A 27,599-nucleotide genomic window follows, 5' to 3' on the forward strand; every position below is an offset into this window, starting at 1 on the left:
TATGGACCTTGTTAGGTCCTATCACCTGCAACTGCAGCTCCTGTTCTTACCTTTCTTGTGCTCTGGTATATTCATCAATAAGTAAATAGGGTTTTATGGAATTTGAAAGGGCATGTCATTTTTAAGATGTCCTCATGAGCAGTATCTTAAGTGTGTGAAAGGTGAATCTCTACAGTGGTATTCCTATTTTTCATCAGTTCTCTCATGGTTTAATTTTTTTTTCCAGATCAGGTTTCACCATTGCTGAAATTGAACCAATGGGAGTCTTTCAATTTTCCCCTAGCTCAAGAAATATCATAGTGTCAGAGGATACACAGATGATCAGATTACATGTACAAAGACTGTTTGGGTTCCACGGGGATCTTATTAAAGTTTCCTATCAGACAACAGCAGGAAGGGCAAAGCCCCTGGAAGACTTTGAGCCTGTTCAGAATGGGGAGCTGCTTTTCCGAGCATTCCATGCTGAGGTTGATTTTGAAATAACTATTATTGATGATGAGCTTCCTGAGATAGAAGAAGTTTTTTACATTAATCTAACTTCAGTAGAAATTAAAGGATTACAAAAATTTGATGCTAATTGGAGACCTCGCCTGAATCTAGATTTCAGTGTGGCAGTGATCACAATATTGGATAATGATGACCTGGCAGGAATGGATGTTTCCTTCCCCAAGACAACTGTGGCTATAGCAGCGGACACAGCTCTTCCTCTGAAAACCGACTCCTCCACCACACACCCTGACACAACCAAGATAATTGCCATCCCACAGCCAACCGAAGTGGTTGCCATTGTTACTGAGGCGACTGGTGTGTCTCCCATCCCTGAGAACCTTGTCACCCTTCCTGGTACATCTGCTATGTCTGAGAAGCCTGATGTGCCCACTGTAACTGCAGATGTTTCCATTCATGGAACATTTAGTCTTGGGCCATCTGTTGTTTACGTCGAAGAAGAAATGAAGAATGGCACGTTTAACGCTGCAGAAGTTCTTGTCCGAAGAACTGGTGGGTCTACTGGCAATGTCACTATAACAGTTAAGACTTTTGGTGAAAGATCTGCTCAGAAGGAACCAAATGCATTGCCCTTTCCTGACATCCATGGGATTTCCAACCTAGCATGGGCAACTGAAGAAGAAGATTTTGAAGAGCAAACTCTTATCCTTGCATTTGTAGATGGAGAAAGAGAACGTAAAGTATTGGTTCGAATTTTGGATGATGATGAGCCTGAGGGGCAAGAATTCTTCTACGTGTTTCTCACAGACCCACAAGGGGGAGCACAGATTGTGAAGGGAAAGGATGACAGTGGGTTTGCAGCTTTTGCCATGATCATTATTACAGGTATATATTTGGAGTGATGGAGTTAAAAATGTACTTTTGTGGTACAGAATTTGTAATAAGATCATTCTATCTTTAATTTAAGAAGGTGAATTACTTGACTCACTCATAGTGAATCATTAAAATTTTGTTTTCCTATGGCATGAACCCATAACATAAACTCATGATGTTGTTCTGAGGTGCCAGGCTAGAGTTTAATGGACTGTAAATGTCACTTAGCTCAGAGCCAGCTAAACAATTAAACAATTTATAAATCTGTACTTTCACAATAAAGGGAAAACCTTAAAAATACTTAAGTTCATGTACTTCTTCTGAAATATGCTTAATCACCCAAACATGATTGCCTCTCCTGTTTTGAAACCTCATTCTGAATTTCCCAACCACTTTCATTAATCTATCCCAGAGTCTAAGATCTCATTGTCAGAAAATTCTTTATATCTGTTGGGAAATATATTAAAACTATTTCCTTTTGTTCTGCTTTTGAACCAGTGCAGTTTATATAAGTTTTGTACTATTGGGGAGGTGTGTGCATATATAGAGTTCCTCATGCATGTTATAAAATTTTTTGGTGATAATTTGCAGTTTTCCTCTGAAATCATACTATATTTCTTTAAGTGGCTTAGCTCAGCTTGTCAATACCTTACTGTAATTAGAGTATTGACAAAGCTGTCTCATGATTCTTACCTACTCCACTCTTTCATACAAACGGTTATACATAGTGTTTTAGAGTTTCAGATAACACTATGGTAAAACACAGTGAAAAGAAAATTAAAAGTTATGAAGCCTATATTTTGACCCAGCTCAACCATTAATTGAGGAATGACTAAATCATTTAGTGTTTATGCTTTGTTTTTTATAAAAGGAAATATTTAGAATAAGCATGTTTATGATCCCCTTTTAGGATTTGGTGCTTCCTAGAATTTTATTTATTTTAGCCATTCAGTTATAATTCAGTCATAATCTTACAATTGTGTAACTTTTATACCCAGCATCATCTCATTTATGCTACCCTACAAATTTACACCAATTAGAATTGTCATTTATTCCTATTCCTTCAGTTTATTGAATATTGTAAAGTCAAATTCTATTCTCCAAGTCACTTACTGATTTTGAGTCACATTAGCTTAATGCCATCTATATATTTCTATTAAAATTGTTTTGGCACTCAGCAGCCTCCTCCCCCATTCCATGAAATAGATATTTTATTACATTTATTTGAATAAGACCAGAGCTGACAATCAAAGTATTTAGCGATTAGTTTGACAGAGGCACAGACCAATCACAGTGGTGGCTGGAGGCTTTTTGCTGTCCCAAACATTACCCCATTAGTTACTGGATCACAGGGAGATCTCATAATGGTTAGGGTGGTGACAGAGGGTTCTCTGGGGGCTCAAGACAGCAGCTGTATTCCAACTGGAATGGAAGTGCTACTCAGTCAGTTTGGCTTACCAACGCATACCAATATGGTGTGCTGATACTATATCAATATGGCATACCGGTGCCTACCCATGCATCAGCTCTGAGCCTAACTCACCAGGCAAATTCCCATTTATCAGCTCTGAGCCTAACTTACCAGTCACTCAGTTGAGCCTCGATGAAGTTCTCTAATGAGAAGTTCCCTACCTAACATGGCATCATAAGTACTTGGCAAATGATTGGCTCCTCTTAGTGTCACATGATGTAATTCACCAGCACTTTTGCATGTCAGGTACCCTAAGTTCCCTTACTCTGTCTGTGAATGTTCCTATCATTTTCTCCTCACCTGGCTTTTTAAAAAAATTATTTTATTTTATTTCATTTTATTTTTTTGGCTGCGTTGGGTCTTCGTTGCTGTGGGCTTTCTCTAGTTGTGGCGAGCAGGGGCTACTCTTCATTGCGGTGCATGGGCTTCTCATTGAGGTGACTTCTCTTGTTGCAGAGCACGGGCTCTAGGCGTGTGGGCTTCAGTAGTTGCGGTGCATGGGCTCAGTAGTTGCGGTGTGTGGGCTCAGTAGTTGTGGCACACTGGCTTAGTTGCTCCATGGCATGTGGGATCTTCCCGGGCCAGGGATCGAGCCTGTGTCCCTTGCATTGGCAGGCGGACTCTTAACCACTGCGCCACCAGGGAAGTCCCTCCTCACCTGGCTTTTTATTTTAACGTAGTATTTCTGTTTTAACTATATCATTAATTTTGCTGATTCCTCTTACCTTTAATCTTCATAATCTCACATTTAGATTTTAGAACAAACTTTCAAGATAAATCAGGGGAAAATAGTTTATTTTGTTTTGTTTTTGATCATTGGCACATTAGAAGTTTTGATTCATCTTACTGGAAATTTGACATCAACTTTATTATTGTAGATGTGGCAAGGGAAGTATTATACTCATTAGAACCATGCTAGTTGCTATTGCATTGAAAAAGAAAATGAAGGTTCTGCTTGTGGGAAGCTTATAATCTATTATTAACTGAGAGACCAAATTCCCATTAAAAGTGACCAGAAAACAGTTGCTGCTGAAGAAAAAAAAGTTGAGGTCTGGTTCTGATGCAGGGCTAAGAAGCGATGGTAGTGATTAATTGGTGAGGATGAGGATGGGCATCTGGCTGAGACAAAACACACATGAGGCACCAGGACAAAAGTGGTCCATCACCTCCATGTCCCTAAGCCATGGGCTCCACGTTTGCTTACACTTCAGACCTGCAAAATAGGGGCTGGTAACCACTAGCTTTCCCCTTTCGGGACAGTTCGGTGGTTTTCTGTTTCCTTACGGAAGTTCTGTCTACTTGGAATCTCAGGAGTCATGTTTCAGGGTGAGGGGTACAAATGGTTTTTGAGGCTGATTGCTTCGGATCATTGCTTTTAGGATCACTTTGCAAAACTGAGTCATTGAGAAATAGAAAGCAGCAGGAACTGTTTATTGGTATTTCTCTCGTCTGAGAAGCTAGTTTACATTTTGGCAAGGATTTGGAGTGACTGTTTCAGTCTAGTGTGGGCCCTAGGTTTGTTCCAGGTTAAACACAGTTTTGTAGAATGATGGTGCCTGTAACCTCAAGAGTTGCTCAGAGGAGTTTCTTTTATTCAGAGGTTCTCAAGAGTTCCTTAATAGTTCTGTTTTTCTCTGGGGAAAATAACCAAATGTGAAACATAAATGGTCTTTTGGGTCAACTCTCTTATAGAAAAGTAAACAGTCAGATGAAGTTCATGTATTCACTAAATATTTATTGAACACTGTTCTTGGTACCAGGGATACAGCAGTAAATAAAACAGTTGCTTCTCAGTAGAACGTATATTCTGTCAGGATGCACTGATCTTAAACAGTAGCATCAAGGACTATGAAATAAAAAGTAGAGGCTCATCAGAGAGAGGTGAACATGTTGTCAATATGGGGAGCAGGATTTGATATTTTCTTTCTTTTAGTCTTCTGTTCTCAAAGTGTCAGCTACCTTGATGTGATCATTTTGATTCTAGTCTGTTTTTAGTAAAGATCGTTCAATGTTGTAGCTCCTGCCCACCCCATTCACTTGTGAATGTCTCAGTTTTATACCATCTGAGCTGGAAAGATGAGTGAAGCATTGGAGATCTTTTAAAGTCTTAAGAATATTATAATCTTCTATTTTTCTTTTCAGGGAGTGATCTTCACAATGGCATCATAGGATTCAGTGAGGAGTCCCAGAGTGGATTGGAGCTTCGTGAAGGAGCTGAGATGAGCAGACTGCATCTTGTTGTCACAAGGCAGCCAAACAGGTATGTTTATATATATGTTGAAGGTGTAACATCCTGTATATCTAATTTGAATTCATAAAATGGTAGAGGCAGGATGAAATGTTGGTAGAAGAAGGTGGGGTGGAATTTGGCATGTCAGTGTTCAGATGCTCTAGTTCCTAATCTGTGATTTAACACGCTTGGTTTATGAACATAACTTGGGGCTGCTTTAACATTTTGTACTTTATAAAGTACCATACAGATGTTAGATTATGTTAAGTCATCACTTCATCGTATTTACTATTCTCTGATCACTCCGAATACGCAACCATTTACTGTTAGGGAGACTGGGATTACCAACGTTTTGCTTGCAACTTAGTACAGTATAGTATACCTGAGTGTTCATCATGTACATGCACTTGGTATGCACACATGTACATGTATTTGTACTACCTTTTCCATTTTGGGTCTAAATATTCTCTGAAAATGTAGGTCATCTCTTGCCCTTTATTTTTATAGTAACAACCATTTTGGCAGTAGTGTTTTTCCTTTAGAAGGATTCTTGTTAAAAGACAAATGAGGAACACTTACTTGAAGGCAAAGGTTCTCTATAATTTTTATGTTCATATTTCTGGTACATAGCATCAGGAATCATAGTTCAATAAATACTTAATTAGTACTGAATAAAGTGTGGTTAAAGAAATGCCATGTAAACTCTGGCCTTAATTTCTTAACTGTAGTGTGGAGAATTGGTTATTTTTGACATTATCAGTGGGAGAGTAAGTGCTCTGCTTTGGATGAAGAGGTACACTCAGGCACAGTGATAACACATTCTGCATTAGCTACAGGAATAATGCACTCTGTGACTGCATTTGCATAGGTTTTGCTTTGTTCCTAGAGCCTTTGAAGATGTCAAGGTCTTTTGGCGAGTCACGTTTAACAAAACAGCTGCTGTGCTCCAAAAAGATGGTGTGAACCTGATAGATGAATTTCTGTCTGTGTCAGGGACCACAGTCTGTACAGCGGGTCAGACAAAGTGCTTTATCACCATTGAGCTCAAACCAGGGAAGGTAAGACACTATGAGACACAGTATTGGCAAATTCTGATTATATTTCTTTACAATTAATCATTTTAAAGCCACTTTGTTGAAACTTACACATTGCTTATGTGGAGATTCTTTGTGTCTCGCCTAGCCATAATGTCTAAATCTCTTAGAAGAGCAATAGATGTCACACTTAGAATTTATTACATTATGAATTTTTGTAAATAATCTCATCACTTGTGCACTTAAGACTTACACAATGTTGTAAGTCAGTAATAAAAAAAAAAGCTTGTATCTCAGTGCTAAAAAAAAAAGCTCATCAGTTTTCTCTGTTCTGTTTCTTGTCATTTCCACGATTCTTCCTGGCCCACCTGCTCATTGTGTGAATGATCCCTTGAGTCATTTTCAGCCAGATTAATATCTCTGATTACTCTGAATGTTTAGTTTTTTGCTTTTATCATATTGATAGATTTGGTCACGTCATGTTATATCCATAGATTTCATCCAGAATGAAAGTTCTCTCATTCTCTAGGGAGTTCAGTTCTGACCCACTGAAGAAGCACCGAGGCCATGCTTGATGAGCCTTTGGATAAATTTCTATTGGTTCATGTTGCACATGGCACCCAGGAGCCAGATGGTCCCCCCTCTTTCTAAAGGAACCTCCATTATTCAAATGGTATCGGTCACTGATGACCTAACAGAGCTTTAGTCATTTAGTAATCATGTGTGGCTTTTTTTAATGACTATTTCATGATACTTTAATGCCTAAGGAGCACTCAGTAGTATTTGTTCTTTGTCTACTACTTAATTTATTAAACTCAAGTATTTATACAAAAACTAGCCATAATATTACGAATGGTCAAAAGTATCATGATTTCTTTGTACATGCCAAACACTCTAAACAGCAGAAAAAGCATTGCACAAATAAAATTATTTCCAAATGTATAGCTATATTTAAACTCATTCTAAATAACAACCCTGTAGATTTAACTCTTTATTCATTTTTTTCTCTACTTGTTTTTTCACTTTCTGAGAATTACTGAAACAGTTATATTGATCTTCTCTAAGATTACAGTGATACATATTTTCATACCTTCCCAGAACTGTAGTAATTTTATTGGTTCCAGAAGAGAAAGAATAATCGTCTCAGATCACTTAAGGTTACACGCTCTTGGTTATCAAGAGCTCTTTGTTCTTTGTTAGGACCACAGGTCCTGGTGCTTGTCTGAAGCTGTTTCAAATGAGAATTGCTGGTCATCTGATTGGGGTCCATTTTATGGCTTGACTTGTGAGATCAACATTTTTTTTTAAGTTCATGCTTTACCAGTTAATTTTTTCAACACCATGTGTTTTCCTCAGAATGATTTGTTCTTTAAATTTTGCGGTGCCAGCTTTAACTTAACCATTGCCCTGTCACTGTTGAACATGGAGCTGGTCTATTTGTGGTATTGGAAAGATAGACCTGCCTTGTTAATATCTTGTTAATACTTAAGAAGGCAACCTAGAGGTTTTACCTCATAAGAAATGAGATAACAAATCTGTGATCTTAGTGCATCTCTGCAGTTCATCTGTTCTATCGTATTCAAACAAACATACAATTGCATCATCTTTCAACTTCTATGTGACCAACAGTACTCTTTAACTTCTTACTTGTTTTCATCTTCATTTCTATGTATTTCACAGGTCCTAATAATTTATTCCTATTTTTGGTGCAATTCTTACTTTTTCTAGAAATAATTGTTTTATTAACATTTTTTATTAACTCTTTACTAACATACAAAGAGAAGAATGTTTATCATTCCTTAATAAATGAATATATACTTAATTAAAGATATAACTGTCTTGATATGTTAACATTCTCCTATATATTAAACTTAATAAAATATTAGGTACACACTATTATACTCACATTTTTCATTTTAACCATTTTTTAATACATTACAATAATTTTTCTCCTTTAAGTACCATTATAGATTCAAATTCAACTAATTTTAATTGCTTACTAAATGCTTTTCTTTTTGCTACTCAAATAGTCATGCCATGGACACTGAAAGATCTATTAAGCTAGTCTTTTGTCTTTTCATATTGCTTTAAAAATCTCTGGATGCTTATTTGCTTTATAGCAATAACCTGTGTTCTAGAGCCATCTTGATTTTTCCTACTCTAAGACATCCAATCAACTATTGTCTAAGAACTTGATTTCTTTCATCAAAAAGAGTTTCAGAGATCTGAATGTATGTTCTGGAGATAGGCATGAGAGCTCATGGTTGACAAAGATGCTGCTGTGAGCCATCTTGGTAGTGACGGAGCTAGAAAATATGTTTCTTAAAATATTGAGTTCCCACTGATTTTTTTTAAACTTGGGAAATTCCAAGAATTTTCTTTTTAAAAGTTTTTAAGGGGCTTCCCTGGTGGCGCAGTGGTTGAGAATCCGCCTGCCAGTGCAGGGGATACGGGTTCAAGCCCTGGTCCGGGAAGATCCCACATGCTGTGGAGCAACTAAGCCCGTGCGCCACAACTACTGAGCCTGAGCTCTAGAGCCTGTGCACCACAACTACTGAGCCCATGAGCCACGACTACTGAAGCCAGCGCGCCTAGAGCCCACACTCCGCAACAAGAGAAGCCACCGCAATGAGAAGCCCGCGCACCGCAATGAATGCGTAACATTAGACAAGTTGCTTAGCCTTCCTGAGCTTCCCAGACTTGGTTGAGTTAATAATAGGGCTGTTAGATTAAATGAGATAATGACTAAGAGGTTTTTTGACACGGTTCTTGGCAAGGAGTTGGCCCTTCACAAGGGAGGGTTACTATTATTCAGAATGGATGGGAACGGAGCCCGAGGTGATTCAGTGACTTGAGTAGTCACCACATCAATGCTGGTGGCAGGGGAGTGACAACAAAACAACACAGCAAACGCAATGCACGCTTTCATCTGTAGAGTTATACCACTGATTGATGGTGGTTTCTTCTAAAGACGCTCAACTGAAAGTTTTTCTACTCTACCATATCTCTAATTATCGTCCCTATAGTTATTCAAAATTTTCATTTTCAAGTTATAAAGAATTTAAGTAACTTTCCCCAGGTCAATTACTTGGCAAAGATTAGAACTCATCTTTTGAATTCCAGTCCGTTTACCCTTTCTCTGCTGGGTATCTTACTGTTCTGTGGTTCTGTCTTATGGTTCTGTATTAGCAAAATGTATAAAGGTCATAGTTAATTAACTTAGGATGCATTTCTTAGCCCACAAAATCTGTTTAAACCAAACAGATTGTCTAAACATTTGTTGCAAATATTTTTAAAAAGTATTTAAGTAAGACATTATTTCATTATTACTTTGTTTGCTTCTGAGCAGGTCTGGGCCCAGGAAAAGTTATTTTATACTAGTTGGGCAAAAGATCATCCTGGAATGCTGCTGCCCTAGCTAGGAAAGGAACTTGAGTTCTTGTGAGGTCTCCAGTCATATTTAGGTCCAGAGAGGTTCAGATAATGGTCTGTGAGTTTTGCTTTCCCGATATAATTCAGGCATATTGTTTGAAAAGAGTATTTTGTTGTAAGACTGGAAGATTCCTTTTGTCTCTTCTAATTATGTGTTGGCACCCATCTGCACACGGTTCAATTTGCATGGTTCCTTACTTAGATTATAACATATTCTTTTGACTCAAAGTAGTTATAAGTAATGTTTTAATCATCATCACAATGAGAAGAAATATTATGCTGAAAAACAAAGACAGGAGTATGTTGGAATGTAATATGCTGAAATCCTTAGTTAAATGAAACTATTGTGAATTCAAGCTCATTGGCCATTAGGGAATAATAGTTATTGAATATAGTTACCCATACTTTTCTAGTGCTTCAGTTTATTGTATTTGCCAAGTTTAGTTTCTCAAAAGCAGGAAGAGTGCATTTACCTTCATTTCAGTATTTACTGAGAGTTGATCAGCAAAAGTAAAGCATAATATACACCACAGGAAAACTAAATATGTTTCTTCAGACAATAGAAAGAGATTAAGTTCATTTATTGTGCTACTAAGAAGCAACTCATTTTGAATAATACTAAAGAATTTGTTGTATTGCTTCATGACATAATGATTCTCATTAAAATGATCACAAAACAAATGATGAATAAGGTCCTTGCTGATAAATAAAAATGATGCATTATAACAAATTAGACAGTGATACACGCAGTTGAAAATGCTTCAGCTTAGCTCTTGGAGTTATGCTAGGAAGCTAAAAATGCTGCTAAGATTTTTAGATTATTGTGTAAGAGCAAGTAAGTAAAAACAGGTGATTGACAGTATGTTATAGAATTGAATTCAGGCTTTGAAAAATTATTTGAGATTGTTGAGAAAGAACCGAGGTAAAACATGAGCAAACTGTAACCAACAGACTAAACTTAGATTTCTTGATACAGAATTTAGGGAAATTTTGAAAAATGCATAAAATCACTAAATTAACTTATCAATATTTGGTCATATTTATGTAAAACCCTTTAAAAATAAAACCTTACAAAGTTGAAGCTCCCTTTCACTCCTATCCCATGTTTTTTCAATTCCACACCCTGCCCTACCCCGATTGCCACCCCTCCACCTGAGATAACTACCATCATGGTGTCTTATTTTCCTTTTTACTCTTTAAATAAATATGTATCCATTAACAAAATGTAGTAAGCTTTATGTAATTTAAAATTTTACATTTATTGTAGCATGCCATACATATCATTATGCAACTTGATTTTTTACTCATTATCATGTTTTTGGACCCACCCATGTTGAAAAATATTGAAATAGTTCATTTTTTTAAACTACTAGATAACATTTCATTGTACGAATATATCTTATGTATCCTTTTGTTTATTGAAGTATGCATAGATTGCTTCCTGACGTTGATTTTCTAGTAAGAAGCTCACCCAGAGAGAGTAAAGGTATTACAGAAAGACCAAAACTAATAAATCTCATGGTAATCTAACATAAGAATTTAATTCTGTAATTATACAGAATGTATCTCTAGATGTATACTTATTTCTGTAATAATGTATATGAATAATACTATTTCTTAACATCAGAATTATCTTAAAATAGGAATCTATTAGTAATCATCCTTTTTTTTTTCCTTTTATCTCATTGTCAGATACCTCAAGTTGGAATGCATTTTTTTGTGGAACTGTATGAAGTAACTGCTGGAGCAGCCATAAACAATAGTGCCAGATTTGCACAGATTAAATTATTACAGAGTGATAAACCTCCAAGTCTCGTGTATTTCTCTGTGGGTTCTCGGCTGCCGGTGGCTCATAAGAAAGCCACTCTAATCAGTCTGCAGGTGGCCAGAGACTCTGGGACAGGACTAATGATGTCTGTTAACTTCAGCACCCAGGTAAGCATGCAGTATGTATTATCACACAGTAAGGTTTTCTTCTTTAACTGTAGCATGTATAATGAAACAGAGAAGAATTGATATATTATTTTCTGAATTACCATCGTAATTCACATTATATTTATTACATTAAGCTTTATCCTTGAAACAGTTCAATTTTTTTCACTTAGATCATGTTTTAAAATGATAGTCTTTTGTCTTTTTTTATCTTTTGGAAAAGTTGATTATACAGTGCAAAGCGTCTTAACATAAATCTCTTCTATAAAATCTGTAGAGAGTTGAAATTTCTTCAGAATGAAACTGTATAAGACCAGAAACAAAAAGTATGGGTCTTTGTTCTGATTTTTACCTGAACTAGTTGAAAATCTTCTTCAGGACTTCAAACACTAACTGATCTTTATGTCTCTTTAAATCCATGAGTTCATGAGGTCTCACAGCCACTTTTCACATCCATCATATTAGGTGACATCAAGTGAAAGAGAGGGAGCAGGTGGGTGTCCAGGGATTCAGAAGAGTAATGCTACGAAGCGCTAAGCAACTAGAGCCTGGGGCTGGTCCACACAACATGCTATACCTTTCGAGCATTATGTTTTAAACTTTGTTTTAGGAGCAAAACTCTAACATATTAAAGCAAAAGTGTACATCTACTTTTCTTCAAGCATGATTGTAGATGTTGGAGCTTGCCCACCTTAGCCCTCTCTTATTTCCCCTTGACTCATATAACTCCCAAAACCCCCCAGTTTGGAAACTACCATTCCGGACAGCGCTACCATTTCCCCGGTTTCAAGATTTCAAAGCTGATGACACTTTAGGCCTCAAGGTATTAAAGTTGTTTTCTGTTTTTTATACAAAGTGCTGTTTAGTATGTCTTTGGTTGTTGAGTGGCTCAAACACATAGAACATTCTGTGTATAAAATACAACATTTGTGCAGCCAGTTTGCTGTAGCAATCATGTGAGTCAGGGATCTGAGGTTAAGACTGGAGCTGTGGGTAGTGAGCTGTCCTGCAAGCTTGCCAGGCAGAAAAGTTGTCTTTATGACAAAGTCTACAGCTTGGCAGGTGAGAAGACGACACTCTATATCATATGAGACTCTAGAAATAAACTCCATCCTAAATAACGTTGAAATAGTACGAACGTGAAAAGAAGTACTTTGATTCATGGAGATTTTAGCATTTTTTTCTTTTAAGCATTTAAGATGGTAAGAGAAATGAGAAAAAAAATATGTGCTTCCTTCTTCTCCCATGAAATATATATCATCATATGCTCACTACTTTGTAGAGTGGAAGACTGGAAGAAGGGATACAAAGATTTGAGGCATACTTTAGTTCACACACTCAGTTGAAAGGGGAGTTGAAAATGCCAAAATAAGAGTGTGAATGCCAATATCTCTTATCATATTTATTTATATTCTTTCTAGATTATCCACAAATGATTCCTTGCAAAATACATGCTGTCACTAGCATGTAACTCATAGCATTTTTATAACACTATAAAAATCAACATAGAGGATCTCTGTGGTGATGAAAATGTATCTTGACTGTATCAACGTCCATATCCTGGTTGTGATATATTATAATAATGCAAGATGTTACCAATGAGGGATGTTGGGTAAAGGGCACAGGAGACCACTCTTTATTATTTCTTATAACTGCATGTGAATCTATAATTATCTCAAAATAAAAAGTTTAATTTTAAAAATTAGAAATAAAAGTTTTACCTCTCTGGTATGATTTTATTTTCCTGTTGCTTCATTGCCCCTGCATTTTCTCTCTCAATGCTAGGCATATTGTTAGAAGAGAAAGTCATATAATTCTAGTTTCCGGTAGCTGACAAGGATGAGAAAATAATTATGGACCAAGTTGCTATTCTGTTACAGTGATATTAATTTTGCTTTTACTTTAAACAGATTTTAATAATGTAGTTAAAACAATAGCTGTAGCATACCTACCCTTCGGTAGGTCAGCATTCCTGGTACATAAATACTATAAGTTCCCTTATATCTACATATTTGTGATCTAAAGTTAAGGGATATAAGGATTTGAGATAATGAAAATATCACTCATTCCAGTTATCTTTCTAAGCCAAATTTGAAAACCAATTCCAGATATTTCATTTGTATATATGTGTACTAGACCAAAGCCCACAAGTTCAAGAAAGAATATGCCTTTCCTTCTTATTCTCACATTGCTTATTCTATCAAAGGCTATTTCTATGTTGATTTTCGTTGTTGCTTTTAAATTGCATAGTGCTTCTTTTTTTGTGTTTGTTATATGTATTTTATAAACACAAGAACATTTTGATTGTTCCATTTCCTTTAAATGTCTGAATTGTGAAATAAATTCTACCAGAAAATAGTGAACAGAATGTATATGTGCAGTTTATAGTAATAAAATCATCACCACCTACCTTAAGAAATCCAGCTTAATCAGGATCTTAAAACTAGCTGCCACGAACTCTTCTCTGATGCCATCCTGCTTTTTCCTTGCAGAATAACCTCTCCCCATCTTGCAGATAACCTCTATCCTATATTACATGATGAATTATTACCTTGTTTTTATTTATAGTTTTACCACATACCGTATGCTGTAACCTGTTTTGGAAATTATGCAGATGAGATTCTTCCAGGTGTATTGTCTTACGGTGTGCTTTTTTTGCTCAACAATGTTTTTGAGAAATACGTGTGCTAATGTGTATAGTTCTTTCATTTTTCCTGTTATATGGTATTCCAGTGGATAGTTTAATTTCTCCATTCTGAAGCCAATAGTCTTTTGTGTTGTTGCCTTCAGCAAGGCTTTTTTTCCCTACCATTATGCTGCAGAGGCTCTTGAAAACCCTTTTTCTTCATTGATTTTTCACTTTTTGTTACACTTGGTCACTTCCTCCTTCTGGATGTGTGCTCTTCTCCTTTGGGCATCTGGAGCACCACACTTTCCTACTCTTAACCCTTTTCTCTCTGGCAGCTCCTTCCTGTTGCCTGTGTTGGTCTTCCTGACCAATAAATATTGGGGTCCACCTAGACATACTCTCTAGGCTAGACCATCCATACCTGTTTTCTTTCAATATCTTCTATAAAATGAGAACTCCTGAATTTTTATCACTAGCCTCCTGACTGCCCTGGATCCAGACTCATATATCTGATTGCTCTTACCTGACATCTTTGTTTGAATTGTCTAAAAGGCATCTCAGGCTTAATATATATAATACATAACTCTTGATTTCTCCCTTAGCGCTATTTCCCCCCAGTTTACTGCCTTTCATTCAGGCACACAGCCAGGAGTTCTCCTCATTCTCCTTGCCTCTCCATCCAGCATTGAATGAATCAGAAAGTCCTGCTGACTCTACATTCAAAATATGTTCCCAGTCTGAGTACTTCTTACCCTTTCTACTTACACAACCTAAACTACCGTTTGTGTTTTTTTTTTTTTGCAGGAACTAATGTAAAAACGCTCTATCTCTTCTTCCTGCTTCCATGCTCATCCCCTGCTACAGCCTAACTATCCACAAGAGCCAGAATACTCATGAAAATATGAAATAAAATGTGTCTCTCTCCTGCTGGAATCCTCCAGTGTCTTCCTGCCGTACTTTTATATAATGGACATACATGATCTGACCCCTGGGCATATATGCCTCTGAATTTCTTCAAATTGTTAGTAAGCTCACAATTGGAGAAATTCTGTGAGGCAGTAGTGACATTTCTTTTCTAATTCTCTTTCTTGATCTATTCTAAGGCATCCGTCTTTCCTGATCTTGTCACTGTATGATGTGTATTTATCTCTCTGATTTGTTTTAGGAAATTAGAAAAAGTATAAAACCTCCTGTTTTAATAGTAACATTGTTGTGGCCCATCAGATTGTTTAGGAGAAATAAAATTTGTTTAGGACAAGATCAGAGGTTTATAGTTTCACTTAAATGGTGTTGTTTAATTTCTAGGAGTTAAGGAGTGCTGAGACAACCGGTCGTACTCTCATATCTCCAGCTATTTCTGGGAAAGACTTTGTGAGAACTGAAGGCATGTTGATCTTTGAACCTGGCCAGAGAAACACCGTATTGGATGTCATCCTAACACCAGAGACAGGGTCTTTAAATCCATTTCCTAAACGCTTCCAGATTGTGCTTTTTGACCCAAAAGGTGGTGCCAGAATTGATGAAGTGTATGGGACCGCTAACATCACTCTTGTCTCTGATGCGGCTTCTCAGGCCTTTTGGGGGCTTGCGGATCAGCTGCAGCAGCCCCTGGATGGTGACATTCTCAGCAGGGTGCTCCACAGTATTAGCACGAAAGTGGCAACGGAGAGCACAGATGAACAGCTCAGTGCTGTGATGTATTTAATAGACAAGGTAAGAAGCCCTCGCAAATGTTAGCAGTTGCAACACTGCTTCATACATTTTTTTTTCAGAGAAATTTACTTTATGTGGGGAAGTTCTTTCTAAACATAAAACAAAACCCCCAAGTCATAAGGGAAATGATTGATAAACTTGACCACATAAAGTGTAAACAAAATTTCTCTTTGCATATACCACAAGCAAAATCAAAAGACACCTAATGGTTATATATCAATTATATCTCAATAAAACTGGGGGGGGGAGTAAGAAAAAAAGAGAGCACTAATAGGTGTGGGATATATTTATGCAAATTTATGTATAACAAGAATGTTTATTTCAGCGTTACTTATAATAACAAAAATTGGGAAAAATAGCTATTAAGAGGGGCCTGGCATATCCATAAAATGTAAAAATTTTTTATGATTTAGACACAAAATAATTAGAATAAGACAATAATGAAACTGGCATTGAAAATGTAGATAATCACATGGTAGGGTTGAAATTTTAACAATAACATACAAGATGCCCAATTAACTTTGTATTTCAAATAAACAATGAATATATTTTTTATTATAGGTATATCACAAATAAAAATAAATATTTTTATTTACAGGCACTATTTGGGACATACTTATATCAAGCAATTATTGGTTGCTTATCTGAAATTCAAATAGAGTCACCTATACGTTATCTGGCAACCGTTCTTATGTCCCATATGTACTTCATATGTGCTCTAAGATATCCTCGAATTCAGGAATACAGGATAGAACTTCCAAGTACTGATACAATGTCATTCTATAAGGTCTTGTATTTTAAGTGAAATTGTTTCATATTTGTAAGTTTTATTATCCCTCAGATTCTAACTTCTTTGAAACAGAATCTGCTTTATGCTATATATTTCTTTATAGGAAGAGCTCAACAAATCTTAGTTATTGTTTAGTTAGTAGTAGAAGTGACTACTTATTTATGTTCAGTAGAAACAGCTACTGTGCTAAAGAGAGCAACAGCCTTAAATGACTCACTATAAAGATGTTCTGGATAAAACTCAGCTGTGGTTTTGGGCAAATTTTTGTCATGACATAATATTCTATCCCTTGATTTTCCTAGGTATGGTGCAATGAAAATTATTTAAAACATTGTCATTTGCTTTAATAATAGTATTTGTCTTTTAAGACTGCTGGATTTGATATGCAAATTTTTAATTTCATTGGGTTTTGGTTTCCAGGTCATTGAAGCTTGGTAAAACACAAGTCTGGAGGCATTGCCTCTAATTTTGTGTTCTAGGACACTTGAAAAACCACAGGAATAACTTCTTCTGTGAAAGTTTGATAGACCCTCCTTTCCCATAAACGTCCCCCCTTCTTTTTCCTCTCCTGACAGTTTTTAAAGTTTTCCCTGTGGTTGATTCAGGTTTTCCACTTTTTCGTAAGACAGTTTTGATAATTTGGGGAGTTCTTTTCATTGCTGTTTATGTAAAATTGCTATTTAGATCCAGCATATTTCTTTTTATTATATACTTTTTAATAGTATATATCTTACATTTCAAGAATTATTTTTTACAGTTGATTTATTTTATAATCATACAAATGATGATTTAGACTTGGCTCTATATTTTCCTACCTGGTTTTGTATTTCATGCTTGCAATAATTTTGACTGAATTGTCTGCAGACTGAGTCAGTCTGTGTTGTTATTTTAGGACGAGCAAATGGGATGTTTTGAATCAGGGAAGGGTGGCTGTCACAGGTGCCTCCTGGGATTGGCCGTTCATCATCTCTGTCTCCCTGGAAAAGCTAGGCATCCTCTTTCTGCCTCAGTTTCCTTATCTGGAAACAAAGCAAAATAACACTAGCATCTTCCTCACCGGAATGTTGTGAGAATTAGAGAAGTTAGTATAACGTGCTGAGAACAGCACCCTTACAAACCAAGGGTTACATGAACGGCCTTTTTGTTTTATTTATTTATTTATTTATTATTATTTTTTAGACATCTTTATTGGAGTATAATTGCTTTACAATGGTGTGTTAGATCCTGCTTTATAACAAAGTGAATCAGCTATACATATACATATATCCCCATATCTCCTCCCTCTTGCGTCTCCCTCCCACCCTCCCTATCCCACCCCTCTAGGTGGTCACAAAGCACTGAGCTGACCTCCCTGTGCTATGCGGCTGCTTCCCACTAGCTATCGGTTTTACATTTAGTAGTGTATATAAGTCCATGCCACTCTCTCACTTCGTCCCAGCTTACCCTTCCCCCTCCCTGTGTCCTCAAGTCCATTCTCTATGTCTGTGTCTTTATTCCTGTCCTGCCCCTAGGTTCTTCAGAACCATTTTTCTTTTTTTTTAGATTCCATATATATGTGTTAGCATACTATATTTATTTTTCTCTTTCTGACTTACTTCACTCTGTATGACAGACTCTAGGTCCATCCACCTTACTACAAATAATTCTGTTTCTTTTTATGGCCGAGTAATATTCCATTGTATATATTTACCACATCTTCTTTATCCATTCAACTGTTGATGGACCCTTAGGTTGCTTCCACGTCCTGGCTATTGTAAATAGAGCTGCAATGAACATTGTGGTACATGACTCTTTTTGAATTATGGTTTTCTCAGGGTATATGCCCAGTAGTGGGATTGCTGGGTCATATGGTAATTCTAGTTTTAGTTTTTTAAGGAACCTCCATACTGTTCTCCATAGTGGCTGTATCAATTTACATTCCCACCAACAGTGCAAGAGGGTTTCCTTTTCTCCACACCCTCTCCAGCATTTATTGTTTGTAGATTTTTTGATGATGGCCATTCTGACTGGTGTGACGTGATACCTCACTGTAGTTTTGATTTGCATTCTCTAATGATTAGTGATGTTGAGCATCCTTTCATATGTTTGTTGGCAATCTGTATATCTACTTTGGAGAAATGTCTATTCAGGTCTTCTGCCCATTTTTAGATTTGGTTGTTTATTTTTTCTGATATTGAGCTACATGAGATACTTGTAAATTTTGGAGGTTAATCCTTTGTCAGTTGCTTAATTTGCAAATATTTTCTGCCATTCTGAGGGTTGTCTTTTCATCTTGTTTATGGTTTCCTTTGCTGTGCAAAAGCTTTTAAGTTTTACTGGGTCCCATTTGTTTATTTTTGTTTTTATTTCCATTTCTCTAGGAGGTGGGTCAAAAAGGATCTTGCTGTGATTTATTATGTCATAGAGTGTTCTGCCTATGTTTTCCTCTAAGAGTTTGATAGTGTCTGGCCTTACATTTAGGTCTTTAATCCATTTTGAGTTTATTTTTGTGTATGGTGCTAGGGAGTGTTCTTATTTCATTCTTTTACATGTAGCTGTCCAGTTTTCCCAGCACCACTTTTTGAAGAGGCTGTCTTTTCTCCGTTTTATATTCTTGCCTCCTTTATCAAAAATAAGGTGACCATATGAGTGTGGGTTTGCCTCTGGGCTTTCTATCCTGTACCGTTGATCTATATTTCTGTTTCTGTGCCAGTACCATACTGTCTTGATTACTGTAGCTTTGTAATATAGTCTGAAGTCCGGGAGCCTGATTCGTCCAGCTCCGTTTTTCTTTCTCAAGATTGCTTTGGCTATTTGGGGTCTTTTCTATTTCCATACAAACTGTGAAATTTTTTGTTCTAGTTCTGTGAAAAATGCCATTGGTAGTTTGATAGGGATTGCATTGAATCTGTAGATTGCTTTGGTAGTATATTCATTTTCACAATGTTGCTTCTTCCAATCCAAGAGCATGGTATATCTCTCCATCTATTTGTATCATCTTTAATTTTTTCATCACTGTCTTATAGTTTTCTGCATACAGGTCTTTTGTCTCCTTAGGTAGGTTTATTCCTAGGTATTTTATTCTTTTTGTTGCAATGGTAAATGGGAGTGTTTCCTTAATTTCTCTTTCAGATTCTTCATTATTAGTGTATAGGAATGCAAGAGATTTCTGTGCATTAATTTTGTATCCTGCAACTTTACCAAATTCATTGATTAGTTGTAGTAGTTTTCTGGTAGCATGGTTAGGATTCTCTGTGTATAGTATCATGTCGTCTGCAAACAGTGACAGTTTTACTTCTTCTTTTCTGGTTTGGATTCCTTTTCATTCTTTTTCTTCTCTGATTGCTGTGGCTAAAACTTCCAAAACTATGTTGAATAATAGTGGTGAGAGTGGACAACCTTGTCTTGTTTCTGATTTTAGAGGAAATTCTTTCAGTTTTTCACCATTGAGATCGATGTTGGCTGTGGGTTTGTCATTTATGGCCTTAATTTTGTTGAGGAAAGTTCCCTCTATGCCTACTTTCTGGAGAGTTTTTATCATAAATGGGTGTTGAATTTTGTCGACAGCTTTTTCTCCATCTATTGAGATGATCATGTTTTTCTCCTTCATTTGGTGAATATGGTTTACCACATTGATTGATTTGCGTATATTGAAGAATCCTTGCATTCCTGGGATAAATCCCACTTGATCATGGTGTATGATCCTTTTAATGTGCTGTTGGATTCTGTTTGCTAGTATTTTGTTGAGGATTTTTGCATCTATGTTCATCAGTGACATTGGCCTGTTGTTTTCTTTCTTCGTGACATCTTTGGTTTTGGTATCAGGGTGATGGTGGCCTTGTAGAATGAGTTTGGAAGTGTCCTCCCTCTGCTATATTTTAGAAGAGTTTGAGAAGGATAGGTATTAGCTCTTCTCTAAATGTTGGATAGAATTTGCCTGTGAAGCCATCTGGTCCTGGGCTTTTGTTTTTTGGAAGATTTTTAATCACAGTCTCAATTTCAGTGCTTGTGATTGGTCTGTTTATATTTCCTGTTTTTTCCTGGTTCAGTCTCTGAAGGTTGTGCTTTTCTAAGAATTTGTCCATTTCTTCCAGGTTGTCCATTTTATTGGCATATAGTTGCTTATAGTATCTCTCATGATCCTTTGAATTTCTGCAGTGTCAGTTGTTACTTCTTTTTCATTTCTAATTCTCTTGATTTGTGTCTTCTCCCTTTTTTTCTTCATGAGTCTGGTAATGGTTTATCAATTTTGTTTATCTTCTCAAAGAACCAGCTTTTAGTTTTATTGATCTTTGCTATTGTTTCCTTCATTTCTTTTTTTAAATTTTATTTCTTTTTTTATTTTATTTGTTTTTTGAATTTTTGAATTTTATTTTATTTATTTTTGTATACAGCAGGTTCTTATTAGTTATCCATTTTATACATATTAGTTTATATATGTCAATCCCAATCTCCCAATTCATCACGACACCACCACCACCACCACCACCCCCACTGCCACTTTCCCCCCTTGGTGTCCATACGTTTGTTCTCTACATCTGTGTCTCTATTTCTGCCCTGCAAACCAGCTCATCTGTACCATTTTTCTAGGTTCCACATATATGCATTAATATATGATATTTGTTTTTCTCTTTCTAACTTACTTCACTCTGTATGACAGTCTCTAGATCCATCCATGTCTCTACAAATGACCCAGTTTCGTTCCTTTTTATGGCTGAGTATTATTCCATTGTATATATGTACCACATCTTTATCCATTCGTCTGTCGATGGGCATTTAGGTTGCTTCCCTGACCTGGCTATAGTAAATAGTGCTGCAGTGAACATTGGGGAGCATGTTTCTTTTTGAATTACGGTTTTCTCAGGGTATATGCCCAGTAGTGGGATTGCTGGGTCATATGGTAATTCTAGTTTTCGTTTTTTAAGGAACCTTCATACTCTTCCCCATAGTGGCTGTATCAATTTACATTCTCACCAACAGTGCAAGAGGGTTCCCTTTTCTCTACACCCTCTCCAGCATTTGTTGTTTGTAGATTTTCTGATGATGCCCCTTCTAACTGGTGTGAGGTGATACCTCATTGTAGTTTTGATTTGCATTTCTCTAATAATTAGTGATGTTGAGCAGCTTTTCATGTGCTTCTTGGCAATCTGTATATCTACTTTGGAGAAATGTCTATTTAGGTCTTCTGCCCATTTCTTGATTGGGTTGTTTGTTTTTTTAATATTGAGCTTCATGATCTGTTTATATATTTTGGAGATTAATCCTTTGTCTGTTGATTCGTTTGCAGATATTTTCTCCCGTTCTGAGGGTTGTCCTTTCGTCTTGTTTGTAGTTTCCTTTGCTTTGCAAATGGTTTTAAGTTTCATTAGGTCCCATTTGTTTATTTTTGTTTTTATTTCCATTACTCCAGTAGGTGGATCAAAAAATATCTTGCTGTGATTTATGTCAGTGTTCTTCCAATGTTATCCTCTAAGAGTTTTATAGTGTCCAGTCTTACATTTAGGTCTCTAATCCATTTTGTGTTTATTTTTGTTTATGGTGTTAGGGAGTGTTCTCATTTCATTCTTTTACATGTAGCTGTCCAGTTTTCCCAGCACCACTTTTTGAAGAGATTGTCTTTTCTCCATTGTATATGTCCTTGCCTCGTTTGTCATAGATTAGTTGACCATAGGTGTGTGGGTTTATCTCTGGACTTTCTATCCTGCTCTGTGATCTATATTTCTGTTTTTGTGCCAGTACCATATTTTCTTAATTACTGTAGCTTTGCAGTATAGTCTGAAGTCAGGGAGTCTGATTCCTCCCACTCCGTTTTTTTCCCTCAAGACTGCTTTGGGTGTTTGGGGTCTTTTGTGTCTCCATACAAATTTTAAGATTTTTTGTTCTAGTTCTGTAAAAAATGCCATTGGTAATTTGATAGGGATTGCATTGAATCTGTAGATTGCTTTTGGTAGTATAGTCATTTTTGCAATGTTGCTTCTTCCAAGCCAAGAACATGGTATACGTCTCCATCTGTTTATATCATCTTTAATTTCTTTCATCAGTGTTTTTATAGTTTTCTGCATACAGGTCTTTTGTCTCCCTTGCTAGGTTTATTCCTAGGTTTTTTATTCTTTTTGATGCAATGGCAAATGGGAGTATTTCCTTAATTTCTCTTTCAGACTTTTCATCATTAGTGTATAGGAATGCAAGAGATTTCTGTGCATTAATTTTGTGTCCTGCAACTTTACCACATTCATTGATTAGCTCTAGTAGTTTTCTGATGGCATTTTTAGGATTCTCTATGTATACTATCATGTCGTCTGCAAGCAGTGACAGTTTTACTTCTTCGTTTCCAGTTTGTATTCCTTTTATTTCTTTTTCTTCTCTGATTGCCGTGGCTAGGACTTCCAAATCTATGTTGAATAATAGTGGTGAGAGTGGACATCCTTGTCTCGTTCCTGATTTTAGAGGAAATGCTTTCAGTTTTTCACCATTGAGAATGATGCTTGCTGTGGGTTTGTCATATATGATCTTTATTATGTTGTGGTAAGTTCCCACTATGCCCACTTTCTAGAGACTTTTTATCATAACTGGGTGTTGAATATTGTCAAAACCTTTTTCTGCATCTATTGAGATGATCATATGGTTTTTATTCTTCAATTTGTTAATATGGTGTATCACATTGATTGATTTGCGTGTATTGAAGAATCCTTGCATCCTTGGGATAAATCCCACTTGATCATGGTGTATGATCCTTTTAATGTGTTGTTGGATTCTGTTTGCTAGTAATTTGTTGAGGATTTTTGCATCTCTATTCATCAGTGATATTGGTTGTAATTTTCTTTTTTAGTAGTATCTTTGTCTGGTTTTGGTATCAGGGTGATGGTGGCCTCATAGAATGAGTTTGGGAGTGTTCCTTCCTCTGCAATTTTTTGGAAGAGTTTGAGAAGGATGGGTGTTAGCTCTTCTCTAAACATTTGATAGAATTCATCTGTGAAGCCATCTGGTCCTGGACTTTTGTTTATTGGAAGATTTTTAATCACAGTTTCAATTTCATTACTTGTGATTGGTCTGTTCATATTTTCTTTTTCTTCCTGGTTCAGTCTTGGAAGGTTACACCTTTCTAGGAATTTGTCCATTTCTTCCAGGTTGTCCATTTTATTGGCATAGAGTTGCTTGTAGTAGTCTCTTAGGATGCTTTGTATTTCTGCCGTGTCTATTGTAACTTCTCCCTTTTCCTTTCTAATTTTACTGATTTGAGTCCTGTCCCTCTTTTTCTTGATGAGTCTGGCTAATGGTTTATCAATTTTGTTTATCTTCTCAAAGAACCAGCTTTTAGTTTTATTGATCTTTGCTATTGTTTTCTGTTTCTATTTCATTTATTTCTTCTCTGATCTTATGATTTCTTTCCTTCTACTGATCTTTGGGTTTCGTTTGTTCTTCTTTCTCTAATTTCTTTAGGTGTAAGGTTAGATTGTTTAGTTGAAATTTTCTTGTTTCTTGAGGTAGGCTTGTATTGCTATAAACTTCCCTCTTAGAACTGCTTTTGCTGCATCCCACAGGTTTTGGATCATCATGTTTTCATTGTCATTTGTCTCTAGGTATTTTTTGATTTCCTCTTTGATTTCTTCAGTGACCTCTTGGCTGTTTAGTAATGTATTGTTTAGCCTCCATGTGTTTGTGTTTCTCATGTTTTTTTCCCTGTAATGGATTTCTAATCTCATAGCGCTGTGGTCAGAAAAGATGCTGGCTATGATTTCAGTTTTCTTAAATTTACTGAGGCTTGATTTGTGACCCAAGATGTGATCTCTCCTGGAGAATGTTCCATGTGCACTTGAGAAGAAAGTGTAATCTGCTATTTTTGGATGGAATGTCCTATAAATATCAACTAAATCTATGTGGTCTATTGTGTCATTTAAAGCTTGTGTTTCCTTATTAATTTTCTGTTTAGATGATCTGTCCATTGGTGTAAGTGAGGTGTTAAAGTCCCCCACTATTATTGTGTTACTGTCGATTTCCTCTTTTAGAGCTGTTAGCAGTTGCCTTATGTATTGAGGTGCTCCTATGTTGTGTGCATATATATTTATAATTGTTATATCTTCTTCTTGGATTGATCCCTTGATCATTATGTAGTGTCCTTCCTTGTCTCTTGTCACATTCTTTATTTTAAAGTCTATTTTATCTGATATGAGTATTGCTACTCCAGTTTTCTTTTGATTCCATTTGCATGGAATATCTTTTTCCATCCCCTCACTTTCAGTCCGTATGTGTCCCTAGGTCTGAAATGGGTCTCTTGTAGACAGCATATAGATGAGTCTTGTTTTTGTATCCATTCAGCGAGCCTGTGTCTTTTTGTTGGAGCATTTAATCCATTCACGTTTAAGATAATTATCGATATGTATGTTCCTATGACCATTTTCTTAATTGTTATGGGTTTGTTTTTGTAGGTCCTTTTCTTCTCTTGTGTTTCCCTCTTAGAGAAGTTCCTTTAGCATTTGTTCTAGAGCTGGTTTGGTGGTGCTGAATTCTCTTAGCTTTTGCTTGTCTGTAAAGCTTATGATTTCTCCATCAAATCTGAATGTGATCCTTGCTGGGTAGAGTAATCTTGGTTGTAGGTTCTTCCCTTTCATCACTTTAAATATATCATGCCATTCCCTCCTGGCTTGTAGAGTTTCTGCTGAGAAATCAGCTCTTAACCTTATGGGAGTTCCCTTGTATGTTATTTTTCGTTTTTCCCTTGTTGCTTTCAATAATTTTTCTTTGTTTTTAATTTTTGTCAATTTCATTACTGTGTGTCTTGGCGTCTTTCTCCTTTGGTTTATCCTGCCAGGGACTCTCTGTGCTTCCTGGACTTGGGTGGCTATTTCCTTTCCCATGTTAGGGAAGTTTTCAACTATAATCTCTTCAAATATTTTCTTGGGTCCTTTATCTCGCTCTTCTCCTTCTGGGACCCCTATAATGCGAATGTTGTTGCATTTAATATTGTTCCAGAGATCTCTTAGGGTGTCTTGATTTCTTTTCATTCTTTTTTCTTTATTCTGTTCCGTGGCTGTGAATTCCACCATTCTGTCTTCCAGGTCACTTATCCGTTCTTCTGCCTCAGTTATTCTGCTATTGATTCCTTGTAGTGTATTTTTCATTTCAGTTATTGTATTGTTCATCTCCGTTTGTTTGTCCTTTATTCTTCTAGGTGTTTGTTCCTTAATTCTTCTAGGTCTTTGTTAAATATTTCTTGTATCGTCTTGATCTTTGCCTCCATTACTTTTTACGAGGTCCTGGATCGTCTTCACTATCATTATTCTGAATTCTTTTTCCTGGAAGTTTTCCTGTCTCTACTTCATTTACTTGTTTTTCTGGCGTTTTATCTTGTTCCTTCATCTGGTACAAAGTCCTCTGAATTTTCATCTTATCTATCTTTCTCCGAATATGGTTTTTGTTCCACAGGCTGCAGGATTTTAGTTCTTCTTGCTTCAGTTTTCTGCCCTCTGGTGGGTGAGGCTGCAGGCTGGCTTCTTTGATGGTCACAGGATGAGTTTCTGCAGCTCCAGAGGTGCAGAAATATCCTCTTCCGATTTCTCCTTCAGAATAAGAAAATCTTTCCCAGATATCCCCTTGCAGACCTCTATTACCGCTCTTTGGCTAGAACTGGGACATATGACTGCCCCTGAACCAGTCACAGGAGAGGGGAATGACATTTTGATAAGTGATAACTAGACTAATTAGGTTCAATCTTCCTGAACTGAGAATTTGGCACGTTATTGCCTGAAAGAAAGGTGGATGGATACCCAACACGTTGCAGTTCTTGGAATGACTCTTCACACCAGCCAGTAAGAATCTGTTTATGTGAAGATCTCTTTCCTGCTAGTGTTGGAGGGTCTCCTGTGGAGGCTGGGGGTGGCTGTGGCTCACCGTGAGGACCTCCTTCATTTCTTTTTCATTTTTTTCTGATCTGATCTTTATGATTTCTTTCCTTCTGCTAACTTAGGGTTTTTTTGTTCTTCTTTCTCTAATTGCTTTAGGTGTAAGGTTAGGTTGCTTATTTGAGATGTTTCTTGTTTCTTGTGGTAGCACTGTATTGCTATAAACTTCCCTCTTAGATCTGCTTTTGCTGCATCCCATAGGTTTTGGGTCATCGTGTTTTCATTGTCATTTGTTTCTAGGTATTTTTTTATTTCTTCAGTGATCTCTCGGTTATTAAGTAGTGTATTTTTTAGTGTTTGTATTTTTTTACAGATTTTTTCATATAATTGATATCTAGTCTCATAGCATTGTGGTCAGAAAAGGTACTTGATACGATTTCTATTTTCTCTAATTTACCAAGGCTTGATTTGTGACCCACGATGTGATCTATCCTGCAGAATGTTTCATGAGCACTTGAGAAGAAAGTGTATTCTGTTGTTTTTGCATGGAATGTCCTATTAATATCAATTAATTCTATCTTGTTTAATGTGTCATTTAAAGCTTGTGTTTCCTTATTTATTTTCATTTTGGTTGATCTGTCCATTGGTGAAAGTGGGGTGTTGAAGTCCCCTACTATGATTGTGTTACTGTCGATTTCCTCTTTTATGGCTGTTAGCATTTGCCTGATGTATTTAGGTTCTCCTTTGTTGGGTTCATAAACATTTACAATTGTCTTATCTTCTTCTTTGATTGATCCCTGATCATTATGTAGTGTCCTTCTTTGTCTCTTGTAATAGTCTGTATTTTAAAGTCTATTTATTCTGACATGAGAATTGCTACTCCAGTTTTCTTTTGATTTTCATTTGCATGGAATATGTTTTTCCATCCCCTCACTTTCAGTCTGTATGTGTCTAGGTCTGAAGTGGGTCTCTTGTAGACAGCATATATACGGGTCTTGTTTTTGTATCCATTCAGCCAGTCTGTGTCTTGGTGGGAGCATTTTATCCATTTACATTTCAGGTAATTATCGATATGTATGTTCCTATTACCATTTTCTTAATTGTTTGGGGTTTGTTATTGTAGGTCTTTTCCTTCTCTTGTGTTTCCTGCCTAGAGAAGTTCCTTTAGCATTTGTTGTAATGATGGTTTGGTGGTGTTGAATTCTCTTAGGTTTTGCTTGTCTGTAAAGG

At 36.5% G+C, this 27,599-nt stretch overlaps 1 protein-coding gene across 1 annotated transcript in view; it reads left to right on the top strand.

The window, feature by feature from the left end:
• ADGRV1 (adhesion G protein-coupled receptor V1) overlaps window positions 1-27,599 on the top strand; it is a 530,561-nt gene that overhangs the window by 189,822 nt on the left and 313,140 nt on the right. The window contains 5 exon segments of the mRNA XM_036847274.1: window positions 227-1,332; window positions 4,934-5,051; window positions 5,908-6,079; window positions 11,180-11,422; window positions 15,354-15,761. Of these exon segments, the coding sequence (XP_036703169.1) occupies window positions 227-1,332; window positions 4,934-5,051; window positions 5,908-6,079; window positions 11,180-11,422; window positions 15,354-15,761 (2,047 nt within the window).

This window comes from Balaenoptera musculus, chromosome 3 (assembly GCF_009873245.2).
Source record: "Balaenoptera musculus isolate JJ_BM4_2016_0621 chromosome 3, mBalMus1.pri.v3, whole genome shotgun sequence".
Taxonomy (NCBI): domain Eukaryota; kingdom Metazoa; phylum Chordata; class Mammalia; order Artiodactyla; family Balaenopteridae; genus Balaenoptera; species Balaenoptera musculus.